The sequence below is a fragment of the Panthera onca genome, chromosome B3, assembly GCF_046562875.1.
Source record: "Panthera onca isolate mPanOnc1 chromosome B3, mPanOnc1 haplotype 2, whole genome shotgun sequence".
In the NCBI taxonomy this organism is placed as follows: domain Eukaryota; kingdom Metazoa; phylum Chordata; class Mammalia; order Carnivora; family Felidae; genus Panthera; species Panthera onca.
In genome coordinates, this window is record NC_138344.1 from 138,083,363 (window position 1) to 138,102,682 (window position 19,320).

Sequence of the window (19,320 nt, forward strand, 5' to 3'; positions counted from 1 at the left end):
ACTCAGACAACTGTGCAAGTTCCCCTGCAGTGATGTCTTAGGATGGGCATGGGGTCTGGGAGTCAAGCCGTGTGACCTTGGGAAAGGTTCCCTGGACTTCTCTGAACCTGCTTCCTCCTCTGGAAACCGGGGACTGTAACAAGCGCCTCTCCGAGGGGCCCTGAGGGTGACAGAGCGCCCAGGCGCCACGAGCCCTGGGTCACAGAAAGCATCTCACAGAGGCTGCCGGCCCTCCTTCACAAGAGCCCTGTGTGGAGCATGATGGGACTTTCCCCTGGCAGCTCAAAGTGGATGGTGATGTAGTGACATCTGTCACATCAAAACCTCTTTTAAAGCGTTGCCTTTAAAAGCGTTTAACAGGACATCTGGGTGGCTCAGTCGGTTAAGTGTCGACTTCGGCTCAGGTCATGGTCTCACAGTTCATGAGTTCGAGCCCCACCGTGGGCTCTGTGCTGACAGCTCGGAGCCTGGAGCCTGCTTCAGATTCTGTCTCCCTCTCTCTCTCCCCCTCCCTGGCTTGTGCTGTGTGTGTGTGTGTGTGTGTGTGTGTGTGTGTGTCTCAAAAATAAACATATCAAAGTGTTTCTTTAAAATATCTCTTTTATAAAGCTAAAAATGTTCCTCCAAATAGAACAGATTTATCAAGTATTTAACTAGGTCCCTAAGACCAAAACAGCAAGCTATGTTTGCCACAAGTCCACATTGTAGGGATAATAGAGTGATTCATGCCCTAAAGGGGGCAGGAGTGGCACATTTTAAAATGACATGCCCTGCATATCCGAGAGCAGGTGGATACACGATTTGCTATCGCGAGGACCCAGATCATAGGAACACTGTTTCTCGTAAACAGGATCTGACACAGACCTACACCCCACCCCCAAACGTATTTTATACAGGTTTTGGGAACAGTTCTTGGCGAAAGACAATAGTGTTTAAAGCAAACTCCAAAGAGTAAATGTTTTTCTTCAAGAGTTCTCTTCATTTCATAATATTTTCAACAGTCACACTGACAAAAAGTTACATTTCCACAAAAATACTCATACAGCATCGGTATTCTTAAAGTACTCACATCCAAAATTACTTTAGGGGAAACTAGGAAACTTAGCAACGAGTACACAACATTGCGGTGAGATTAAATTCAATCTCTGAAGTCGGGATGGATTCACAGAAGAGCCGAACTTGGTGCCCCTTCCAAATTCCACCATCAAAAAGCAACCAGTCCTGGGTGATCGGCGAGTTCTATAGAAACGAGAGAAGACGAATCCAACTAGAAACTAGAAGCTGCCATTTCATATATACAAAATACGTGTCGAACAGCAAGATAAACACATTTCTTAAAGCGGGGGCTGCTACGTCAACAACGCACTGCCCTGGAGAGAGGTCACGGAGCCAGCCAGCGTCACACCTGCCACCTCCTGACCGTCAGCAGGGGGCACTCGAAACCAAGGTGCCCATGGTTGGCCCAGGAGGCAAAGATCTCGAACACCAATGTTTTTGAAAACTGCTGACATCTCGAAATGGGAATCGTTGGCACTCAAATTTCTCATCCCCAAAGCAGCCCATCGTGATGGTGTTAGAACACCTCTACCTCCGGTGTGCAGACTACAATGAAAGGAAAATACTCCCCGCGTAAGCGGGCTGATGACAGCTGTGTTTATGAAGTCTACTGAGGGGAGCGGTGTGCCTGGCTGACCCCGACGATAGGGACTTAAATTGGCATCAAAGCACTCAGCTATTGTTATATGAAAAGACTAGCAGAAATGGGCTTGCTCGACAAAAGATTTTTTTCCCCTACATTAACTCTACGCTATATACATAACCTTCCTCGTTAACACCTAAGACTCACAAATTCGTATTTGATTTATTCTACTTGATATCAGCTGGCTTGTCTAATCCACCTGCAGATACAAAGAGGGTCACGAGTTTTTGACAGTCCCTTCCTTTCGAGCTTAAAGAACTTTCTCGACCTGGTCCCTAAGGTCCCAAGCAGGTTAAGAGGATGGGAGGGGAAACAGAGTAACTGCTCACGACCCCTGCCACGCTTCCTCCCCACAATTCTGAGGGAAGACGCCCAATGCAGGTGTAAGAAAACGGAAACAAAGGCCGGTGATTCAAGTCGAGGCCCGAAGCTCTCCACAGCTGTCAACCCTGAAGCCAGTTAGCGCAAGTGTTCTCGTTGCAAACTGCCGGACTCCGACACTGCCCGCTGTCTCTGCGCTCTGGTGAGAGTGCGCACAGCGCACAGAACCCGAACCAAACACACCGGGACACGCGGCCCCCGCACGGGAGAGACAGAGTCGTCTAGACGGCTTAGAAACTGAACCGAGGCCCCAAGCCTACAGAACACAGCTTTCAAAAGGGGACGATTACAAAGTAAACAGGACTTTACTGGAAAAGTGACACACACAGCAGGAGGCAGGAAACACCGGTGTTTAGTATTTTTTGCCATTTTAGGCACACGGCTGCTTGGAAAGATTTCTTAAAGCGAGTTTTGCGTTATAAAAACATCGATGTTAAATATGTGCGCGTAAGCGGGAATCCAAATTGGACCCAAACGTGGCTAAAATGGACGTTTACTGCTCTAAAAGAAACACTCGGTCTATCCTAAAAGGCAAATCTTAAAGTGGATGTCCTACTTGTAAATAACAGCAATCTGGGGACAGAGAGGGCAACTGGGAGTGCAAGTCAGTCCCCGTTCAAGAGAAGGTACCGCCATGGACTTCGCGGTCTTAACCGAGTGGTCCTCACACGTCTCTGGAACACTGTCTGTCCTAAGACTCGCTGACGGATCTCGGTCAAGCTTGCTCGCTGGACTCCTTGGGGAGATGCCCGTTTGGCCGCCAGGCAGCACCAAGCAGACGGACGCAGTCCACTCCGTTCAGAACCGCACCTCAAAAGTCAACCACGCGGCCACCGCAGCCTCTCAAATGCAGCACTCGGGAGAGATCCCAGATCTAGGGGAGCCCACGGCTGCCGTGGGCGCTCTCTTTCGGCGCCATCAGCGCGAGGTGTCGCAGGACTGGGGCCCTCTATCAAGCGCTACATCCCACACCGCCATTCACACACACGCGCACACACACGCCCTCATCAGCCAAAAATCTGTTGGGCTCTGTCACCCAAAACCCCCTTAGTTTACAGGCAGACGCTGAGACTGAAGAGAAATCAAATGTCTTGGCCACATCACCTGCCTAGTGAGTGCGGACCTGGCAGCCCAAGGGCCCTGCCCAACGGTCTTACTGCGTCGTTGCGACATAAAAGCTGGAAGAGACATTTTTTTTTTAAGAGAAAAAATAGAAGATACTTAATAATGCAGAAGGGTTCAGATATGACCTACATAAACATCTCCAGCAAAGACCATCTGGATTAAAGAGGCAACGAACAGAACCTCGACACTGGACCTTTCTGAGGCAGGTTTCCGGTTCCCAAACAGAGGCTGTGGACAGCAGGTGCAGGAGCACAGGACACAGGCCGTGGAGAATACGTTATGGAGATGTAGGTCAAAACAGGATTTATAAACCGAATGTGTCGAAAAACCAGTCTATTTACAACTCAGTACAAAGAAGAGGATGGTTATTTCTCCCTATGCTGTATCTAACTGAACTTAAATAATCAGTGTAACTACGGAAAATGTAAAGCTCTTTTATATTTTAAGTTGAATCCAGTTTGTTTGATTCGTCATCACAGATAACATACACAGTATGCTCTGTTTTAAGGAACCTGGAACATGGTGGGGTCGGTGAGCAGGGTGGTCGGAACATGCCCCCAAAGCAGGCTGAGGCTTCGTGGTGATGAACGGGTGTGGCTAGTGTTTCCTCGGGATCCCATTTTACACAGACTGCATTTTACAGGCGCAAAGTAAAAGAAAGTTCCGTGACACTTAAACAGGCGCTTCTCTGAGTTTTTTCAACAGTACAAAGGAAAACAGAATAAAAATTAAACACTGTTTAACACAACCTTCATCAATGTTAAAGGCCCAGATTTTTGGTCTACGTTGCCCTCTTGTTCAGAGAACCTAGAGAATGAAATCAATTCCACATCATTTTTCAAACCCCTGGCTGAGAAGCAGTTCTGAAATCCAAACTCACATCCGAGACGTGAGTCTCCCCACTCTGGGAAACGAGAAGTCCCATCATGCAGCTGTAAACACTGGACAAAGTCCCCCACTTGCTTTCTGCCAGATCAACCGAAAGTCAAAAATGGAGTTCTTGCGGACAACTTCCCTCTCACTCCTAGGTAAGGATTTCCTTGCTATGAACCAAAATCAGTTTTGAGAAAGTGTCCCAGGTATCTTGGGATGGATCCTAGTACTGCATCTATAAATATGCTCTAAGACAAGCAAAATATTCATGGAAGCATAAAACAATTTTACCTTTAAATAAAAATACTTTATTCATTCCTGACAGGTTATCAAAACGTACATCGTTAACCAAGTAAAAACGGTATACTTCGAAATAGCTGATTAGGGCATATTTGGAGGATTTTTGGTTAATTTCACAAGAGTAAAAATCATTTCCAATCTCCCTCTCCACACAGTCCTAACAAGCCTGCACTGTCCCTGCTGAAAACTGAACATATAAACAATCATATGGGCCCCAGTTCATTATAGAGTGCACATTTTCATTTACACTTCAAATAAATGGAAGTCATTACGTTTGAGTTATTAGCTTCCTTCGCCAAAAACACTCAGTTTACTCCTCTTTATAGTTTGTGAAAATCTGTAAATTACATAACGAATGTATCTCGACTTGTATTAACCTAAACGCACACGCACACGCACACACACACAGAAGATAAAGTGCAACACAACAGAACACGTCTGCGACATTCACGTTCTCAAACTCCCACAGAAAGGTTTTCTGAGGAAATGGAAATCGTGTTCTCAAGTGCACGGACACTAACTCCAACCGACTAGGTTAGTTATTCCTCAGTGATATTTATATTAAGATCCTATTTGCTTTGCTCTCCCTGGAGCCTCGGTCTCTCGTTCTCCATGAAAGTCTCGAAGCTGTGGTTCTTTTTCAACCTTGAGAAAAATCAGCTCCTCGGGGCAACATAAATGGCCCTTTCAAAGCGACAGGTTTCCGAACGCTCCACTGTAACAGGCGGCTTCCAATGCTCTCTCGTCTCCAGCAAGGAGAATTGTAGCCATTTCGATAAAAGCAAGCGCTTCACTCACTCAGCAGCCAACGCTTAGGACTTCTGACGCCAGCCGCCAAACGTTTCTACAGGCAAGTACCAAACGAGCCCTGAAACGTCACAAGTTTTTGGTTGCGTGTTTTTTTGATATTAAATTATTCAACTGAGAAACGCTTTTGTTCCTGAGATGAGCACAATAAAATTAAATGAGTTCCCTCTGAAGCTGCCGACGGGACGCTATGCTCCTTGTTTCCCCCCCCCCCCCCCCCCCCCCCCCGCCCCGCGCTGTCTTCACGAAGAGTCACGTCTGAAAAATCAGTCTTCCCCGTGGCGCCATTTCTGGGACTCGTCCTGCCGAACATCTGGTCTAATTTGGTTTCTCATGCCACCTAATACATTTGATGTTGCTTCTGTGGCAACGATCAGAGGCTTCACCACCGCGGGAGGAATCTGGCGCAGGACCTCGCCCACGGCGCCGGTGACCCCTCTGCTCTCGTGTTCTCGAGCTGCAGTTTCGTAAATAGTCTGAGCCGTGTCTGTAAGTCCCTGAGAGGGAGAGAGGAGAGAAGGCCAGAAAAATCTCTAAATTTTCCCGCAGTACACAGCTTTAGCAGAGTTCATCAACAGTATGCTTGCAACTAGACCAAAAAAAATACCCACCGTGCTTTTGAGATAACCCAGGATAATTATATTAATGACAAAATTCTAAGGGAAAATAAAAGGCAATTATTATGATTTAGTATTTTGTTGTGACACGTGTGTGTAAAAAATACAGCTAAACTACAATTTCACATAGGGAAGCTTAAAGAAATATTTAATGATCCAAGAGGAGCCCTCCTGGCACTATTAATCACTCTAGTTAAATCAAACTTAGCAAACAAAGCTTCCGGAATAACATAATCTCAAAAGAAATATGGTGATAGTTCTTCCGATCCAACCATAACAAGAAAACCTAATTCTATGAAACTCCAGAAAATTACTTAATTTGTTTTAAATTATCGTCTATTTACTAGAAAATATAACCATGGAACATGCACTTAAGAGAAAAGGCGAAATACAACATCTTACTGGGTTAAACAGAAAAAAATCTGAGAACATAAAGCAGGAACATGTTTAATAATTTTCTGTAGCATGTTTTCCTCTTCTAACTGTGTAACATTAAAATATAATGACTGTTAACCTTTAAAGCTGAATATGTAAAGGTGTTGACCAAACCGAGCTGGTAAAATTCAGGCATGACTTTTGACTTGTCTAACTCCGGACCCCTCCCTGCAGGGGACACAAGTCCCTGTTCCGGTGTGGCCGTTTCAGGAGGGGCACAGCGCAAGGAACTGCGGGCTCTCCGGGGAAATCAAGGAAGCTGTCTTAACCCAGAATCCTGCCATCACTCTGACGGGCGAGCAAGAGTACCCCTCCCACCCGCCACAGCAGGCAAAAGCATGGAACACCGGAGAAGGGAAAGTACAGAAGAAGAAAAAACAAAAACAAAAAACCAACCATCTAAGTGCCATTTTTTACAACCATCTAGTACATACAAGAGAGAAAAGGCTCCGTTTATCCATTCGCCCCACCACCTCCCCGCTCCTCCCTCGGCCCCCCTCCGGGTACTAGCTGACGTCACCCGGCAAGCCCCACCAGCAAGTGTGGAGACAACAGAAGTAAATTCCATCTCAGCTCCGGCACTTAGGCGCTGCCTTCAAGTCCTTCCGATGGGGAATTTCCACGGTGTGGGGACTGTCGAGATTAAATGCCACGACGCGCCTAACGACACCAGCACGGCAGGAACCGCGTATTCACTAAGCGTGTTCCGGGTCACCACCACCACCCCCGCCCTCATCACAGCTACCTGCCTCCCGCGAGGGGGAGGTACGTAAGCCGGGGTCGGCCGACTTCCTCGGGAAAGGGCCAGAAGGCAAATGTTTGTGGGCCACACAGTCTCTACCGTACATGCTTTTTCTTTTTGTCTTCTTTTTACGATCCTTCAAAATTGTAAAAATAACCCTGAGCTAGAAGGTCCACCCAAAAACGGGCCGGGGCCAGATCTGCCCTACAGGCTATGGTGCGCAGAGCCCGGATCTAGAGGAGCAGCCTTTCTGTGAAATACACGGGGTGTGTTCTCTCAATCTTTGAGTTACTAACATCTAAAAGGGAAAAGACGCGTTTATCGCCATGTAGGTGCCTCTATTTAAAAAGTTTTTAACACAGAATTGAGATCCGTCTACAGGGTGCTCACTGTTCACACCCTCCCTCCCCCAGTCTCATCCTGACAGTTTGAGAGAAAGAAGAGGACGTGGCAGAGCCGAACACCCAGGTTCCAATCCTGACCCACTCTGACCTGCCCTGTTCCACTGGGGAGCTGTTCCCACAGAGCCGGTCCTCAGGGCTGAGCAAGGAACGCCACCTACCTTTGATGGTCGCTATACAGCTGGGACAAAGTAAGCACATAAATATTTTTTTTAATGAACACAGATTAAGTTGGTCAAGCTTTGTGTAAACTGTAAAGTGCCCCATAGCCAAGTGCCATTACATCTGGCTTTCAACGGCCCCCACTAGGCCTTGAACCCCAGAATCATTTTACAAACCTGATTTCTAACATGACTACATGTTAGATAACTAGCCCATCCTGATATCTGCAGGAACAGGTCTGACCAGTAATTCTCTCTATTCTCCCAAATGAATCTCCTCTTAAGAAAGGCAAGTGGTCTTACTTATTCCACTAATACATGTCCTGGGGGCCCTACCTCAGTGGTCATCCGACTGTTCGGGACCAGAGGCTACTTTGTCAGGGAAAAGACCGTCCTAGGCACCTGTGCCTGTCCGAATATGATGGGAAAAAAAGATCTTTAATGAAATCCTAATATATGCATCATGAGTACAACAACCTCAAACTTCATGTCATATTAAAAAGAATGTCCCCAACAAGGCCCATAAAGAACCGGGATTCACTGGTGCAACTAAACTGCAATTTGGCAATACTTAATAAGGGTCAGGATTCGAACAGCTACACATAACCTCTTGCACAAATAAAGGGACGTTTACATGAACATTCCTAAAGCAGTGTTTTATTTTTTTATTTTTATTTTTTTAACATTTATTTATTTTTGAGACAGGGAGAGAAAGCATGAACGGGGGAGGGTCAGAGAGAGAGCGAGACACAGAATCCGAAACAGGCTCCAGGCTCTGAGCTGTCAGCACAGAGCCCGACGCGGGGCTCGAACTCACGGACCGCGAGATCATGACCTGAGCCGAAGTCGGATGCTTAACCGACTGAGCCACCCAGGCGCCCCTAAAGCAGTGTTTTAGGGCAAAAATGGCAACTGTCTACCAACAGGGAAATACGGTCATACAGTAAAATGCTGTAAGACAGTTTAAATTAAATGTACACATACCAACATGGATCGATCTTGAAAGGCAGACGTTACACAGCGATACATACACGGTGATGCCATTTATGGCGACTTTCAAAATATAAACAACAGTACGTGTTGCTCAGGAATACATACATGATAAAACTGCAAAAACGTGTACAAAAAACCACGTACCGCCTTCAGGACAGTGGAGGCATGGGATCGGGACGAGAGTGAGCGGCTCACCTGAAAAGCTGTAAAAGCTGCACTTCTCAACAAAGCTGAGCAACTACAGCGCAGTGTGACTCCCGTGTCACAGCCGGCTGCGGAGGGCACGCGCTGGTCTCCGTGACCCAGCCGGCTTCTGCACGTAAGGAGAATCGGTCTTTCCTCTGGATCATGACCCCTCTTGTGAGCCCATCACTACGTGGCCCCAGTCTCTGACCTCATGCAGATATCTGCACTCGCTACTGGGAGCAATTCGAAGTCCACTCTCAGGGATTGTCAGGAACAAATCCCAACCATGGAACGCTCGTTAGACAAAAGCCAGGAAAGCATGCCAGCTGCTTCCGCCTCATCCTCTCAAATACCACTCACCTCTTTCACAACACTGTAGGCCTTGGCCACACCTTCCCGCAGGTCCACTGGCTGGTGGGCCAGGCGGTGATGAGGAAACCTTTTGATCTTCTTGGGCTCGATAGAAAGGGTCCCAGGAGACACCATGTCATAAGCAGTCTCTGCTGCTGCCTGGATCATTTTATCAGAAAGAATGAATCAGAGGAAAAGTCTGCACACGCCCCAATGATGTACTTGGCCAAAAGAACACAGGGACCCACAGGCTCTAACACAGGCACTTCTGCAGGGGCTGAGTGCTTTACAAAAAAAAACAAGAACATGAAAGGGCACATTAAGAATTAATTCCTAGGGGACGCCTGGGTGGCTCAGTCGGTTAAGCGTCCGCCTTCGGCTCAGTCATGATCTCACGGCTTGTGGGTTCAAGTCCTGCGTCAGGCTCTGCGCTGACAGCTCAGAGCCTGGAGCCTGGTTCGGACTCCGTGTCTCCCTCTGTCTCTGCCCCTCCCCTGCTCCTGCTGTCTCTCTCTCTCTCAAAAATAAACGTCAAAAAAAATTAATATCTGGATTGATCAGACTTTTTCAGTGGCTCCTCTGTCCTCGGAGAACACTCTCCATGTTACCAGGCTACTCAAGAATGCCCTGTCTGTGAACAACCAGACAAGGTCAGCTAGAGCTCAATACTTAATGCAACAAACCTTAATACATCTGCTATTTGATCTGCAATGATTTCTTTACGTTTAGCTATGATCTTTTCATATAAAGGAGGCAAAATAAATCCTCGACTAACTTAAAGGTCATAATTTAACTGAAACAGGCAAACAAATTTGACACTGCATTCCACTTCTTTATTCTACTAATTATTTAACACCGGAAAGCTAAGCAATAAAAAAATGAAAAATTAACTCATCATAAATAAAATACCTACTCCAGCATTTTGTATAGTTTCACAATATCATTTTAAAAACAAACAAAAAAGAACCCCAACCATTTTACAATAAGTCCTCCTCTCTGTACAGAGGAAGGCAGGCTGTGGGGAGATACCTGTATGGTCTGAACCATTCTGTTTGTGAGTTCCAGAGCAGCCATCGCTGTGGAAGTGCCAAAGGAGGCGGCGCCTCTCTGAAACCCTCGGACGATGCGCCCGTCCTTCCGGTACTGCTCGATGGGTAACCAGACCAAGTCCTTCAGGCCTTGCACTAGAACGACAGTCGATACAGGGAAATCAGGAGGAGTGATGGAGCCCGGGTCTCTGCCATCACTCTCACCCTGGGGTTTTTAACCTGAAACGGGAGGCCAAGTGTTCTTACAGGTGTGCATGACCACGCATGTGAATTTTCTAGAAAGATGGTCCGCACAAGGACTCTCAGAGGCATCCACGAACTCCAAGAGGGTTAAGAATCACAGATCAGGCAAAAGAAATCATCTTTTGATTAAAAAAGAAAACTCACCTAATTGTACTAGAGAGTGCATAGGCCCAACGCCTCCCAAGATCCCCGGTAGCTGGTTCTTCTTAATGTCCGTGAGCCATTCGGTGATGGCATACGAAAACAATTTGTCAACACCTAGCAAGCTAGAGCAAATGACTATTAGTGTACAGAAAAGAGATTTGCAGGTTCAGATATTGTAGACATTCAGTCTGAATATATTACACACGGATGTATGGACACACGTATAATCTGGTTTAACATCAGTAATTTCTATGAGGCCTAGGTAACCAGTAGAAGTGTGTTCTTCCACTGCTCTTATTTCTTGAGCATCCAGGGATTAATTTTATTCTGGCATCAGGTTAATTCAATGTCTATAAATTGCTACAGGGCTCCCAGCTACTAAGAGCCATCACGCTATGAATTTCCAGTCTTTTTGCTAAATAAACTGATTTACAACTTTGGGAAATTATTTAAAAATAACTATAGCTGTTTTTGAAAAATCCTCCTCTGTCCAAACTACTAGTACTCTCTCAGAATAAAAAGTAGCCCCTAACTGGGAAGCGTCCTCTAAAAACGAGCTCTCTGCAGACAATACTGGAAAGCAATTAAATTATTTAAGAAAACTCAGCATTCAATTTGTTGTACACTAACTATACTAAATCCTCATGTACCGAATCATGTACCGAATGAACCTACCCGTGCCGGTAGAAGAGGCGCTTCAGCTTCAGTTCGGAGCAGTTTAACTGGGCCAGACCGATCAGGATCCCCGCTAGCGTGCCCTTTAGGATTTAAAACGGATTGATGTGTAGATTGAGAGACCTCACATGTAAAACAGTTGCTACTGGGGAAAAGCAAAGTAACATTCATTCACGAATAAAGCTAGAACACTTAAAATATTTACGACAAAATAATACACACTTAATAGGACATATGACACAACTTACAACAACTGTACTCATGGGTTCTTAAATGACGTTTACTTTAAAACCAGAATTTTAAAATCTTGCACATCATTTCAAACACACATAAACTATGACAGGAAAGGTTTAAAAATTAACTCCTAACAAAGAAAAACAAAGAGATAATTAGAAAACAAAAAAACAAAGGAGATAATTTTGTGGAGTATATTTATACAAAGTTTCCAAACCTGATCCATTGACACGTGTTTGCCGTGATAATCAAGTCGAATAGGAACTTCTGATGTGAATCTAAATTCTCTAAAGACAGAGAAAGGGAGTTATTTATATTCGAAAGTACTAACAGCTGAAATTAGATAGAAGTTAAATTTATTCAATTGGAGAATAAAAAACGAAGCCACAAAATGATGGGGATATAATTATCTGAAAGCCTAAATAAAGGGGAATGTTTTTTAGCTCTACCTTTTCTTAAGGTAATATGTAATATAACAACTTAACTGATGTTTATCATATTCTACATTAGATTTACTTAAATTTTCCTCACAAAAATCTTTTCCTAGTTTACTAAATAATGTTCACTTTAGAAAAATTCATTCTGGCAGATATTCTCCATTTATACAGGGAACAAACTGATAAAAGCAACCTTCAAGATTAAACCAAATGATATAATCATTACCAAGAAGTAAAAAAAAGAGAAGAGGTAAGGGATTTAAGCTCCATGGTGAAGCAGAAAGTGCCAGAAAACCCAGCCACGAATTCCAGTTTTACCAGTTATATGTGATGCGGTCGTGGGCAAGGAACTTAAACTCTGAACCTAAACATCTTTGTCAGTAAATTTTTTTTTATTTTTTACTTTTTATTTTAGACAGAGCGGAGCAGGGGAAAGGGGCAGAGAGAGAATGTCAAGCAGGCTCCACGCTTGCCGAGAGCCCGACAGGGTGCTCGATCGCACGACCCTGAGATCATGACGTGAACCGAAATGAAGAGTCGGGACGCTCAACCAACCGAGCCACCCAAGCACCCCAAGTCACTAAATTTTTAAAATGCTACCTACACTGGTGGATTTTAGTGAGCATTCTTGAAATTAATGCTGATAAACAGGGTATCAACATACAGACACTGGGAGTTCTGTGACAATGAAGTCATAATTATATACCGATGGTATACCTCAAACAGAAGAAGCGGACTTCCCCAAGCTGGACTGCACATTGGACTTGAAACACAATTTTTCTACAGAGTTAATGTTTGCATTTATATCCTAAGCCATTCCACAAAAGCCCAGTTTAACCCACAGTAAAACGGGAGTGCTGTGTTTCCACCAGTCACTACAAGGAGCCTGGCACCCCAGGTCATCCCCCGTCTTCCAAATACACATCTCCATTTGGTTTTCTCGGCAACAGCCCCTTGACGCCGGCCTCCTCCGTCCGCACTTTCTTCCCCACGGCACAGAATATGACAAATCATCTATTTTATTTACTCGTAATGTCAACTGTATAGGGATTTTTCTCTACTTTGTTCACTGTGCCTAGGACAAGAGCTGGCATACACAGAGCAAGAGCTCAGTAAGTATTATGGAATGGTTGGGGGAGGGGGAGCTATTAGGCCATCACTTAGAAAACGCACTGGATTTGGGATGAAGACCTGTGTTCTGGTCTTGACTTGGCCACTAACTGTGTGGTCTTGAGCAAGTCAACTCACTTCTCTGGGCATTAACTTCCTTGTCTATGAAGGGAGAAATCTGGGTTATATCACTAACTACCACCCCAGGGTCCTAGGCCCTCTAGGAGCTTTTGAGTGTATACACAGAATTCTGTAAGCAATTTTAAATAGTCTAATGATAAAAATAAACATTTGCTTAAGTAAGTAAGGCGACACAAGCTGACTAAATAAAAAGCATCCAACCTCTTTGCTTTTAGGCCAGAACTGTTAACAATTCAATTTCTTTTGGACCGGTTATCCAGTGTTCACAAAAAACAAACCGGTATTCAAATGATTACTTCGGGTACACAATTTCTTGGTAGAAACAAAATAAAAGAGATCCTTCTTTCATGGTGAAAGGTCTGGAACCACCAGAGATCATCTCTCCCAGGATCTTTCCAATTCTCATATTCGGTTATTTTTTTCCCTAGTTCCTAGAGTACAGAAGATATATAAAACATGAAAGCACTTTAAAATAGTTACACTGCCTGCTTTGAGCCATAGCCAAAGTGTAACCTAAAGTCCATGTGGAATGACAGAACTTGGGGACCATCGATGTCAGCAGGAGTACAGAAAACGAGGGGAGTAGCTGACAGTCCCTCACAACACAGGTGGCCTGGTCATCATCCTCGCTCCTTCCAAAGAGCCAAGGCTCCACGCCCACCATCAAGGGCTGGGAAAGAAGGAAGACGGGGAGAACGAACGGGTCAGGAAGCGAAGGCCAAACTGCAACGTGCGAGCGGCTGGCTGGGCCGTGGGGCAGTAACTCCAGCAGACGGCGGCTGCGCAGGGGACCGGGCTTTCCTGACAGTGCCGACTGAGCTGGGGAGCGAAGGGTCAGGAGAGACAGGACAGTGCCGGGGAAGGGCAGACGGAAAACCGCAGAAAGTTCTCACGTGGGAGGAGGAAGCGCAGGAAGCCAGGGTGTGTAAAGGACACCATGTTTGAGGAGGTGCAAATACGCCATCACAGGGGCTGGGAAGAGGGCCGAGGAGGGGGAAGCGGCAGCTAAGAGGGAAAGGACACTCCTGCTCCAGAAAAGATCAGGAGGAAGGGCTCCTGAGCCAGGGCTGCTGTGTGTAATCAAGGGGTGCGGGATGCGCGAGGCCCGCCTGTAAATAAACACACCAGTCGACGGTCTGGCAGGCACAGAAAAGCTGGCGTAATCTCACGATTAGGGAGTGGTACACAAACACATTCGAGAACAACCTGCAGGGGCACCTGGCGGTGGTGGGGGGGGGGGGACACGGGGAGGGACGGGGCGGGTACGGGGGGAGGCGGGCGGGGCGCTCAGTCGGTTGAGCGTACGACTCTTGATTTTGGCTCAGGTCATGATCTCATGGTTCGTGGGTTTGAGCCCCATATCGGGCTCCGCACTGACAACACAGAGTTTGCTTGAGATTCTCCCTCCCTCCCTCTCTTTCTGCCGCACCCCCACCAGCCTGGCTTTCGCACCCTCTCTTGAAATAAGCATTAAAAAAAATAATAATAATAAACCTTCGAAAGTCTAAAATAGCTTTACTTGTTATCCAAATTAAGTGATTTACCTAAAAAACACAGGCTGATCACTAACTGCTGCTTCTTCAGCTGAGAAGTCCTTCTGTTCCTCCCTGTTAACCACTTCCACGGAGCTGACACTGGTGTTCTGGGAGGGCTGCTTTGGCCCAGGGAAAGAAAGAACGAGATTTGGCTCCTTTGAGGTGCTTAAATGCCTCGGCAAACTGCAGGTGACATCCGCTCCAGGAGACTTCTTAACTGCAAAGGTAACGTGCACATTGAAGATCCGTTGTGCTTCTTCAGAGCACCCGCTTAAAATCCAGGTAGCTGTAACTTGTGTTGCTATGTTTCACTTAATAAACACAATTACCGCTACAGAGAAAACGGACTTCCACCTTTTAAGATGTCACTTTCACATATACTACGTTCGCGAAATATGAAAAACACACACAAAACACACTTCTATAAATTGGAATGAAGACTGGAAATACACTCTCAAATAGGCTTCAGAACAAATCAATCCAAGCACTTGTTACAGACATTTTCAAACTACACATATTTAATACCTTCTGGATCTGGAGCCATGAGAAGCTCTACTTCTGTCGAAAGACTCGTGAAGAAATCCTTCAGGAAGAACAAGGCATCCTAAAGTGAAAAGATGCAATTATAACCAAAGGGAAGGGAAGGGAAAGGCAGATTGATTCTAAAACTAAAAAGCAAAGGGTCTTAAAGTCCCATATTTGACTTCTTATTCATCTACAATCTTTACTGTGTGAGGCGTTGCTCCTCTTCTCTCTCTCATCTAATCTTAAAATGAGAAATCTTAAATGTGAAAATTAAGACACAGAGGGGTTAAAAATTACATAGCTATTTCGGAATCAAAATGAATTTTACTTTTCTTGGAAATACAGCATTCTCGGTCTTCAACACTAGCTCTCACCGCAAACCGGCGGTGGTGGTAATACCGACACGAGCAACAGCTGGTGCCGCTCAAGTTCTCACTGTCTTAACGTTGCCTTTACCGCCATGTTATGCTGCCTTAATACGCGTTCTTCCTGGAACAGGGCACTCAGAATCAGTAAGCCCAGTCAGTACGGTCTCTTCTGAAATTACATAGGAACAAAAATGCACAGGCCTGTCTTGATGTCATCTGAATAAACCGTATTTGCCCATTATTAGCAGCCGCATTTTACCTCCCTCCCTCAAGCCAACAAATCCATTTTGGAAAATATGAAAATGAAATGCCTGAGCCTCTTCTTTCTAATTCTTCCCTTGCCTTTGGAAAAATCCTAAATAAATATAGCACGTTAATATCGCACCAGAAAAAGTGATGTGACAGTCAATTACAGGGCACAATATTTGGTGGCATACCAAAAGTTTGGTAATTCCAAGGGATCTGATCAACTAGTAACCACATTCACCAGAAGTATAAATGATGGAAGTTAGAAAGGTATTTTCCTAGGTAACATGGCATATGGGAGACTGAAGGATGGGGCTGAAGAATACGCAGCTACTTATGGAAATATTCTGGTTCTGCAGTAGGGTAGTCGGTTCATGATTTGTTCATTATTTTATTATGCTTTACACACGTATATAACTTGTTATTTACATTACATAATAATATGCAGATACACGTATGTATATATACACACATTTAATATATATGTGTATTGAGAACTAGATGTTAACAAAGTTAACCTAAATGTTACCTGTCATTATTGGACCACTAGATGGCGATATTTTAACACTATAAATGCTTTGACTCCATGACTGCCTTCAAAAAAAAAAATACTAGTGGGGCGCCTGGGTGGCGCAGTCGGTTAAGCGTCCGACTTCAGCCAGGTCACGATCTCACGGTCCGTGAGTTCGAGCCCCGCGTCAGGCTCTGGGCTGATGGCTCAGAGCCTGGAGCCTGCTTCCGATTCTGTGTCTCCCTCTCTCTGTCCCTCCCCCTTTCATGCTCTGTCTCTCTCTGTCCCACAAATAAATAAAAAAACGTTGAAAAAAAAAAAAAATACTAGTAAGAGAAAACTCTAGGTAAAAATATGCTCTAAAAGGGGCACCTGAGTGGCTCAGTCGGTGAAGCATCTGACTCTTGACCTCGACTCAGGTCACGATCTCGCAGATCCTGAGCTTGAGCCTCACGTCGTGCTCTGTGCTAACAGCACAGAGCCTGCTTGGGACTGACTCTCTCTCTCTGCCCCTCCCCTGTGCTGCGTGCTCTCTCTCTCGCTCTCTCTCAAAATAAACATTTTTTTTTAAAAAAAAGGAAGACTACAGAGACAGCGGCTTTTATCCATTTTTACTACAAATGCACAAAACAGAAAAGGGGTGCTAATCACCAGCGTTTCAATGTTCTCAGAAGTTTTGATTTTGTTATTTATGCTACTCTTTACAACTCGATAAAACCTGATTTTAAAACTAGCCAGAAACAGACCCTTCACAAATAAGTGTACAAATGTCAAAGCAGCACATGAAGAGATGCTTAGCACCATCATCAGGGGAAATCCAAACTATAACCACAATGAACACCAAATAAGACAGTTCAACACACAACACCAAGTTTGGCCAGAGTGTGAAGAAGAGGCAGCTCTCACCTGCTGCAGCGGGAGCATACGATGGTGTAACTGCTGCGGGGAACAGGCAGCTTCTCACAAGAGTCAAACACACATCTGCCTCGTGACCTGGAAATTGTTTACAATACCCAACACGAATGGAAACCCAGATCCACAAGAAGATTCGTACACTAACTTCATAACAGCTCTATTTATCAGAGCCAAAACCGAGAAAACCACGCAAATGTAAATCAGTAAGTAAACGGATACACAAACTGTGGTACAGCCGTACGGTGAGGTCCGTACTCGGCAATAAAGGGGAACAGACTGAACAGAAATGAACAGACCTGCCTCAGCACAGAGGGAGCGCGTGGCAAGGGAAGCCAAATACATTTCCACTCACACGAAGTAGTGGGACAGGAAGGCTGACCCGCGGGGACGGGAAGGAGGTCAATGGCTACTGGTGGAGACCGACTGCAAAGGGGCCCGGGGGACTCTGAAGGGAACAGAAAATGTGCTCTGTTTCAACTGGTGTAGTAGTTACTCACGTGTGTATCTTAGTCAAGCTCCAACGGTACACCTAACATCCTGGCACTTTACTGTATGCAGATTATACCTCCATACAATCAATTTCTTAAAAGTTTAAAAAAAACTTGGTTTATTATTTTTGCAAACAGACTACAGTTATTCTAGCTTTAACGTCCTATGATACAAGACATTAATAGTACAATATGACTTAAAGTGTTAAAATAATTAATTGTCATGTCATACTCAGGCAACCAAGCAATGATGCTAAAAAAACCCACCAATATGCAAACTGGCCCTGCCACGTATTCACCGTTTCCAACCTCAGCCAAGCACAAACTCACCTTACCAGAATGGCCTCACACGTCCTCTCACACCCTGAACTAGACCCTCGATGCCTTTACAAAAAGCTTCGTGTGACTAACTCCACTGCATTCCTTAAGACCCACCTCAAGTGTCACCTCCTCCAGAAAGCCTTTCCTGATTACCCTCCACACTCTTCTAAACTCCCAGACGGCTAAGGAGCCCTTTCTGCTGGGGTGTAACATGCTCTGCCTATCTTTACCACTTGTACTCACCACAGGGTGTTCAAAAAGTCCTCTGTTTTATGGTGGTCCTCCCCCCACCCCCACCGCCTCGTAGAGAGGTCTTTGAGGATGGGTGTTTGCCTAGCTTCGTATCTCCAACATCTTAGCACAGAAGCTGGGACAAGGCTGGCATCCAGCAGATGATCTGGGGTTAATAAGCATGTCTTCCCTATGCAGATTTCCAGGCAGTGAGACACTGAAATGGATCCCAGACTAGGAGAGTCAGGCAATCTGGCCTCTTCATATTTCAGATCCCAAACTGCCTACTTACACGACCGTCGTCATCTACTTACCCTCCCCCAGACGAAAACCACCCCTTCCGCCTGGTATCCTGCCGGCCCTACGGGTACACCGAGCTTTGGAAGCAATGGCACTGAACTTCAACGGCAATGCAGCTTTTTGAAAACGTGAGAAAACAGTGTGTGGCTTTCATACTTGATCCAGTTAATAAAGTCAGAGATATGTTCGCTGAGAAAAATATTACTCAAAGCACAGTCATTCAACCGATTTGTTTTCAAAAGAAAACACAGAGAATGCGAGTAATTGGTTTTCTATCCAGATGACCATTTGCTATCTCGAACTAAGGTGGGGGGGGGGGGGTCTGCGCAGTGAATCCCTCCCCAACACTTGGGAGCATGGCTGTGTTCTCCTAGGGTTCACATCTTGGGGAATTATTTCCGGCTACTCCTCAGTTACACCATAACAGTTATTTGTTTTCTCAACGGTTAATATTTTCCCATTTCAAAATCACAATGCTTTATAGCTCTGAGTAAGAAATTAAGCCCACTATTAAAGAAAAAAGCATATTAAAGGAAACCGGGCTAAGTCTGGCAAAGTCATGCTTTAAAGATGCATCTCGCACAAATTCCTGCTCAGGCTGATGAGTTCCACAGATCAAACTTCCCATAAATACTTCATCGTATTCCTATTCCAATACAGGCCAATGTATGGATGGACCAAATTAAAATACGGGCGTGCAAAGATATTCTTCTCCTAACGAGAGAACATAAATCTCAAGTGCGCATCAGCAGGACCGTCCCAGCTCAGAAGCGAAC

General features: G+C 45.2%; 1 protein-coding gene across 3 annotated transcripts in view; it reads right to left on the reverse strand.

Annotated features, from left to right (window-relative positions):
• Positions 1-582: 582 nt before the first annotated feature.
• The window catches only part of ATG2B (autophagy related 2B), a 74,343-nt gene continuing 55,605 nt past the window's right edge, over positions 583-19,320 (reverse strand). For 2 of the 3 annotated variants that reach the window (XM_060620696.3, XM_060620695.3), the window contains exons 35-42: positions 15,165-15,243; positions 14,649-14,856; positions 11,634-11,703; positions 11,183-11,265; positions 10,508-10,629; positions 10,101-10,255; positions 9,081-9,230; positions 583-5,682 (exon numbers count right to left, since the gene is read on the reverse strand). In XM_060620696.3, coding sequence (XP_060476679.3) covers positions 5,452-5,682; positions 9,081-9,230; positions 10,101-10,255; positions 10,508-10,629; positions 11,183-11,265; positions 11,634-11,703; positions 14,649-14,856; positions 15,165-15,243 — 1,098 coding nt within the window. In that variant the 3' untranslated portion in view covers positions 583-5,451. Of the gene's footprint in view, positions 5,683-9,080; positions 9,231-10,100; positions 10,256-10,507; positions 10,630-11,182; positions 11,266-11,633; positions 11,704-14,648; positions 14,857-15,164; positions 15,244-15,749; positions 16,390-16,616; positions 17,650-19,320 lie in introns of those variants that run through there. The other variant, XR_014137853.1, reaches the window with a different exon arrangement.